This window comes from Plasmodium gonderi (assembly GCF_002157705.1).
Source record: "Plasmodium gonderi DNA, contig: Pgo-contig_326, whole genome shotgun sequence".
NCBI classification, from domain to species: domain Eukaryota; phylum Apicomplexa; class Aconoidasida; order Haemosporida; family Plasmodiidae; genus Plasmodium; species Plasmodium gonderi.
The window spans coordinates 1-8,136 of NW_021629229.1; the positions used below are offsets into that span (position 1 = coordinate 1).

At 18.4% G+C, this 8,136-nt stretch overlaps 1 protein-coding gene across 1 annotated transcript; it reads right to left on the reverse strand.

Moving 5' to 3' along the window:
- Positions 1–3,682: 3,682 nt before the first annotated feature.
- PGO_002850 (variable surface protein) lies at positions 3,683–5,087 on the reverse strand (the record flags this gene model as incomplete). The annotated part of the gene is made up of 2 exons (XM_028691202.1): positions 3,683–4,912; positions 5,037–5,087. The coding sequence occupies 2 exons, from the start codon at positions 5,085–5,087 to the stop codon at positions 3,683–3,685; spliced, it is 1,281 nt and encodes a 426-aa protein (XP_028547003.1).
- Positions 5,088–8,136: the final 3,049 nt, after the last annotated feature.

Genomic DNA, 8,136 nt, shown 5'->3' on the forward strand with positions numbered 1-8,136 from the left:
TTGAAATATATTAATACTTCGCGCTATATATATATTTGCCTATGAAAATACAACATTTATACCCATAATCTATATAAGCACTTTTATGAAGAATATATATATATATGTTAATAATTTTCATAAAATAACTGCTTAATCATCTAATTATTACAATTTTCATTCATTTATTTTGTACTAATTTGTGTAATAACCTTTTCATTTGAAAAATGAACGCATCAATTCATATATAGTATATAAGTATAATATGTATTCATGTAATCTATATATATGTGATAGAAATAAAAAAAAATATAGAGATAATGAAATAAAAAAGGAATTGAATTTATGTACATTATGCGCTAAAAATAAATGTGTTAAATATAAATGCTTAAAAAATGAATTGAATTTATATTTTTATGAATAATTTCAATCATTTACTTATTTATGTATATATAAATAGCTATAATAATATTTATCTTAATGTTCTAATATACTTTATGTCCTACTTTTATAAATCATCGCTTATACATAAATTGATAATTGTTTCGTTTCAAAATGATTTTAGTTAATAAAACATTATTGAACTTTACATAATAAAATTTTTGATATATATATATTCATCTGTTTGTTATATATTTTTTTAATTTTAATATAATTATTCACTTACTATCCTTTAAAGCATTGTAATGCATATAACAAGATTTTTTATGACATTTACACAACTATTTATTATAATAATGTTGTTTTCGTTGTGATATATTTGTAAATTTTAAATATATTATTTTTCCATATAATTAATTAATTTTAAAATGATATTCCATTGTTTACAATTTCACTAAAAATAAAAATTGTCATCCATTCATATTATAAAAATCTTTTTTGAACATGCGCGCACTTTTCTTTAATTAACATTATCATTAAATCTCCATATAAATAAATAACTATATTTACTTCTTAATAAATTAATTAAATAAATGAATAGCAATTTATATTCTGTCTAGACGAAATATATTACTAAATAAAAACAACGCATATGATAATACAATACATTAGGTAAATTAATACATATGTTCTAAAATGAATACATATAATCACAATTATATTCAATTTATACATTTATATAATTATAGAAAATAATATTTCTATTATTCCATTTGTTAAATACAACATAAACAAATGTTTATACTGTTAATACCTAGGTATAAAAAATTAGGAAAAATGTAAAAAAAAGAATTTATCACATATAAATAATGATGATTATAAGTAATGTATATTATTAAACTAAAATATAATTTAAAATATATATTTTAATATATAAACAATATATATCTATATATAAATTACTGTTTTATGTAAATACATGCAATATGTGATCTATATATATTAATTTATAAAAAATATTGTTCTTTTTATACTAAATTATTTAAATAAATATAATAATAATAATATTAATATATTTAAACATTCTTTTATATTTTACAACTGTAGGAATATTGTAAAATTTCGAAATTTTTCAAATAAATGTGTTATTTATATAAATAGAATTTAATAACTATTATAAATGATAAACATAGAACTATCTGATAAATAATTATATTTATTATATTGATGGCAATATTGAAGAGTAACAACATGGAAGACAACAATAAATCATTTCTTCCTTTATGTATCCTTATATTTTTGTTTTTAATATGGAAATTTAAATATTATAATGTAGTGCAATGTTATTTACTATTACAATTAATTGTACATTTCCTTACCCTTATTATTACTTAAATTCTTATGTTTTAATTGATGTTTTTCTTATGATTATATTATTTATTCCATATCATTATTATATTTATCTTATTATATCATTAATGAATACATAGAAAGAATATAAATGCCATAACATAAACAATATAATTTTTTGTTAAAATTAAGTTAATATTTATATTATTATCCCCTTAAACTTGCTATGTGCATAAACTATAATATATAATTTTCATAATATTTTTATTAGTAAGAAATAATTAAAATTACCTGAATATGATACAAATGTTTAATTAAATTTAATAATAAATTAAAATAAAATAATCTAAAATTATTAATAATTTGTATACCTTGTTTAACCTCAAAATGTATAATTTATGAAAATTATGACAAATCAAAATATTATGTTGACAACATTTTTTTATAACAATTTCCTATATACTAAATAATGAATCATGAGCATGTGAATCATAACCCCCATGCACATAAAAGCATAATAGCTATAATAGAATGAAAATATTATATTGTGAATATATAGAGCATTTTATATATAAAAACTAAATATTTTTTTATTATAATAGTATAATGTATATATATTAAATTATAAATTTTTATTTTTTAACATATTTATATAAATTCAATACTATTAAACTATTTGTAATGTTTTAAATTTACGTGAAAAAATATATTCCTTAACTATAAATAATAGTAATAAAAATATTTATTAGATGAGGATAATTAAATAAAAGGACAAATATTTAATAATTTTATATAATTTATTATTTAATATAATTAATACGTATGGTATGAAACATATTATATATTCTGAATTTTTTAATGCATAATAGTTTTTTATAAAAAGTATGAAATATATATAGATTTTAATTTATATATATACAATGCATTGTTTTCAACTATGAATGTGAAAAGAGACCTTTTAATATACATTTTATTAAGATTACAATATGTACAAAATTTAGAAAGATGTTATTTATGAAAAGCAAGTATTATTTTTTCCCTTAAATGTGCTTTTTTTAAATTCTTCATATTTAAGTATTTCTATTTTTGCATTAGCTTTAATGTTATATTTCCAAAATATATTAAAGTTTATGATAATATTAGAACTACTAATCTTTCATATTATATGATAAGTGCAATGATTGGAACGTTCAGAAAAACGTTTATTAATGAATAACGACATGATATATGGCATAATTTTAAAAATATTTTAATCATTTAATTTAATCATAGACTTTATTTACATCAAATATATAACACGATCCTTAATAATTGTAAAAAAAATTGTTAAATAATATTTAGATACTAGTTCATAGATAAACTAAAACATTTCAGCTCTACGTCGGATAAAATTTAGGATACATACAATAAGAGATAATATGTATATGTAAAATAGTTATAGTAAAATGATTACTATATATGTGATAATCCAATGAAAATTTTGTAAAGAATAGTTATATATATTATAATATATTATATGAATGATCATAACATGCATATAATTATTTGTAAAAAGAATATGGCGAATTATTTAATAATTAAATAACTTATAAATAATATATATAACAGAAATTATTATATAAATATAATAATCATAATAGTTACATAAAAAAACTTTCAAAAATAAAAAAATCTATAATTTAAAGTATCCCATGAATTCTAACCCCTGAACCCTTACATAAAACTAATCAAATAATTTATATAATGTGAAAGAATTTCATGCATAATATGTTATTTTATATGAAATTAATTTAAATCTATAAATATTTCATGCATAAATAAAAACAAATAGCATTTATATAGAAACATACCATAAAAAATAAATACAACTACGATGATATATTTGACATATATTCATATATGAAATATATATTACATTAAGAATTATTGATATATGTAATCATATGATATTATCTATATATATTTTGTGGAATTATAATTTAATTAACACTTCTTTGCAGAAGGAACAATATTCTATAAAATTCATTTTAACTTTTCTTTCTTTTAAATGTTCATATTTTACAATTTTTATAATTATGTATATAATGGATGCCATAATTATAAATGATAATGATGAAAAGAATGTAAAATAAATATATAAAAATTCCTTCGATATATTAGAAGTCTTCAAAACACTACCAAATCCTGTATAAAGAAAACCTTGAATACCCTTATGACCAGTTTTATGACTACAAATTTCGTAATAAATACCATAATTGTGTTTAAAAGCATCATAAATCACATTACTTTTAACGAGGTCTAACACAGAAATAATGATAGCACATGATTGAAATAATGAGTACGACACACCACAAAGTATGTATTTCTTGCATAGTCTTTTTATTACATTTTTACTCTTAATATTACTTATCTTTTCCATTTTATCGAATATTTTTTTTTCACAGTAACAGTCAAACTTTCTTAATCCTTTCCTACTATAATATCTTTGCTTATAGTACTTCATGTAAGTGTCCAAATCGTTTATTCCATGTTTTTCTATTTCTTTATATTTTAACACATCCTGTTCTCTCTTTTTTTTAATTTCCCATTTTCTTTCCTTGGCTAATTCTTTTTCTCTCATTTCAGGAGTCTCATATTTTTTTAAAAAATCAAATTTTCCGATATTATATAATATTTGTGATAAACATATAACCACTATAGTAAGAAATGCTACATTATTTAACTCTGTATATTTACCGTATAAATTTGAATTGCATTTATGTGTTAATATAATAACTAAAGAATTATATAAAGAATGAACAGCAATCTCATGTATTTTTTTCCCAGTAAAATCATACAATATAACAGCAATTCTTCTACTTAATGGAATAACATGGATTATAGGGTAATCTTTAAATATGGCTCTTTCTAATGTTTTATTCGTTATTTCATCTTTTACTACATGTTTATCTAATTTTTCAGGTAGATCTAATAATAATTCTTGAACACATTCATCCAGCAATTTCATATCTTTGTATATAGAGGATATTTTATGCGAATCATGGTTTATAGTATACTTTGGGTTAAAAAATTTTAAATTAACTTTTAAAGCTTCTTGTTTATATTTTCTTTGGAATATATTTTTAGCCAGCAAGCGTTCTTTTCTTGTAATATAAGTATTATCAGCATTGAATGTGTTAGAAAAATATTTAGATAATATGCGCTAAATAAAGATATAAAATATATTTATATAATTAATATATAGCTAAATATAATGGTCAAATTTTTTTTTATATATTAATAATATAACCTAATATATACAATATTCATATACATAATTAATATACTTCATCCTCATAATGGTGGCATATACACAACAGAACTATGAGTGCAATCATTTTAATTGAAGTTATACACTTATTTTTTCCCCTCATATTCTATATATATTACCATACTATAAATGAATTAAAATTTTATATTTCATATAAGATAAAAGAATAATAATTGTATACATTATTAACATATATTAAAACCAGCTTACTATATTAAAAGTAGTTAAAATTACATACATATTTTTAATATTAATATTTTTATCGTAATGATATAAATTACAAGGTTATTTTGATTTGTGTAACTTAAGAATCATATATATCAATTAATATATAGATTATTTTGTAATTATTCATAAAGTTATTTACATTTTCATTAATATATGCGAATATATAAATACATAACGAAGAATTATTACATATATAAAAACATAAGATAAGGAATTCATATATATAAATAATATATCATAAATAAATTCATTCATTCATAATAGAAAACAAAATGTCTGATGGAAATCTATGTTTTTATTTATTAAAATATATTTACTCCATTCTCTATAATAATTTATTAAGAGAGTAGTATATGAATATCAATTGTTAGAACAAAATAAATATATCAAATTATATAAAAAATATTGATATGCGAACATGAAAATTCTTAACTTTTTATTTCATATACTTTAGCGTATTTTAACTACGACGTATAATGATTACTACGATTATTAAATTACATACATATAATTATTTAATTGTAGTATAATAATACATCAATTGTACCTGTATGAAAACTGTAACTTCTCGTATATATATATAATTTATAAATATACATATATATTATATTCTCTTATACAAACTATATTAGAAAAATGATATAATTTATAAGAATGTTCTTATTATATTGAGATTAAAATACTTGCATTAATAATAATATGCTCAATGTCTTATGTATAAAAATATAAGATTCTGAATGGAAATTTTTATTTTTATGAGAATTAGAGTATCTTCCTTAAATAATACTTTTACCTAAATAAAATTTTAATCCTATTGATATGCATAAAGATAATTTTTAAGAAATCAATTAAAATCCCATAATTAATATTTAAAAACGATCTAATACATATTAACAGCTGAAACGGCTTTATATACCAATGTAGATTAATGATAAAATAGAACATGTATATATTTTAATCCCTAAAAAAAAGTAGTCCTAATGCGTTAATTTTAGAACATAATGAATTCATTTTATTTTTTATTATATATTATTCAAGCATAATTTTAGATTTAACTTCTGATATATACAATATTTATATATTATATAAGTATTATTTCAATGTTATTATACAGCGAATATTGTAAATAAAAATTTTCATATGTGAAATAAAATTATTACAGCCATATTTATTATATTTTATATATAAAAGAGTCTAACACTTGAAAAATTTTAGGATGATTTGTTCTTTAAAAAAATTTTTTTTTTTAATAATCATTAATTATTTTACTTATATGTTTTATTAAAATCCCAAAAAATATAAACACAATTTCTTTTATTTATCATCATTTATCAAAGCATACATATTTAGTGTAAAACTTATTGAGTACATAATATATTTTATCATCAATATATAAAAAAATTAATTATTTCTTAATTTGTTTATATTTATTAAACTTGGATTTTGCTTAATAAAACTTATATGAATTAAATATTATGATTTATTCATACTGTATATTTTTTTCGTCGGTATATTTTATATTCTAATCAATTTCGTGTTCTTATATATGTGTTTAATTTTATTGTAACTTGTAAGAACTAATTTTTTATTTATTATTATAATTCTTACTTTAGTGATTTTGATAATAACCAAGATTCTCCAATGATTCAATGTGTACTAAAACACAATTATGATATAAACTCTATTTTGTATAAACAATTGATATATATATAGGAATCCTTTTTTTTTATTAATTTTTTTTAGCTGAAAAAATAATTAAAAACACATACACAAATTTACGTAAGATATATTTAATAATATTAATATTTTGTGCTCAAAAAATATGAAATGAATAATTAAAAGTAAATATAAACATATATATACATGTACACCTAATTAAATTAACAGATACCAAATGATATATAAATCTACGAAAATACGAGAAAATTGTACACAAATATATCAAGGATTTTTTCTTGTTCTTTTACACTAACATATTTTTTGAATAATTTATTTCAACATTTATATATATATATCAGATATAGCTACCTAAGAAGTAACTCTTATATTATTGAGAGCACCTATAGTTTGATAATAATTATGAATTTATTTCATTGTTCTAAAGGCATTTATTTAATCCATATGTTAGATTAACTATCAATTCATTATATTATTTAGAATAATATGATATTTTATTGTATTTGTTTCATTTTATAAGAGATTCATAATTAAGTTAAATAAATAAATAATTATAAACTGCAAATTTTAATATATTTTCATCTTTAAATTAGTCAGATCCTATTATACATCACACTGTACCAAAAATTAGTGATATAATGAAAGGAAAAACTATGTATTATTGCTTAGGCAAAAAATTATGAAAATTATTCCCTTAATTCTAATCAAAACCTTATGTATGATTTAGTAACTAAAAAAAAATAAATAAATACTTTTCTTATATAGACAATTAATAATAGCTTACCTAAAGGATTTTATAGAAATCAATAACACTTGTCATTATATTAATAATATCCTTTTCCATATATTATTCTTTTATATTTATATATTTCAGAAAAAATTGCTCTTTAATTATAAATATTTTAGTAAATTGTAGCTCTTTTATATTTTTTTTATCTAGTTATTACCAATATTATCATATATAATGAATCATATCAGCATAATCTAATTATACAAGTAATACTATTTAAAATGCAATTACCTTTTATATTTAACTTATGAATATTCTAAAGATTTTCATTATATTTTGAATTCATATTTCCCTACACATGTTATTAGGCTGTCAAAAATTGCATAATAACTGTTCTTTTATTATATTAATTTATATGGTTTACTAAATTAATATACTTTTTATTACCAGTGTTCATGCTTTATGTTTCAGTTTCAGGGAT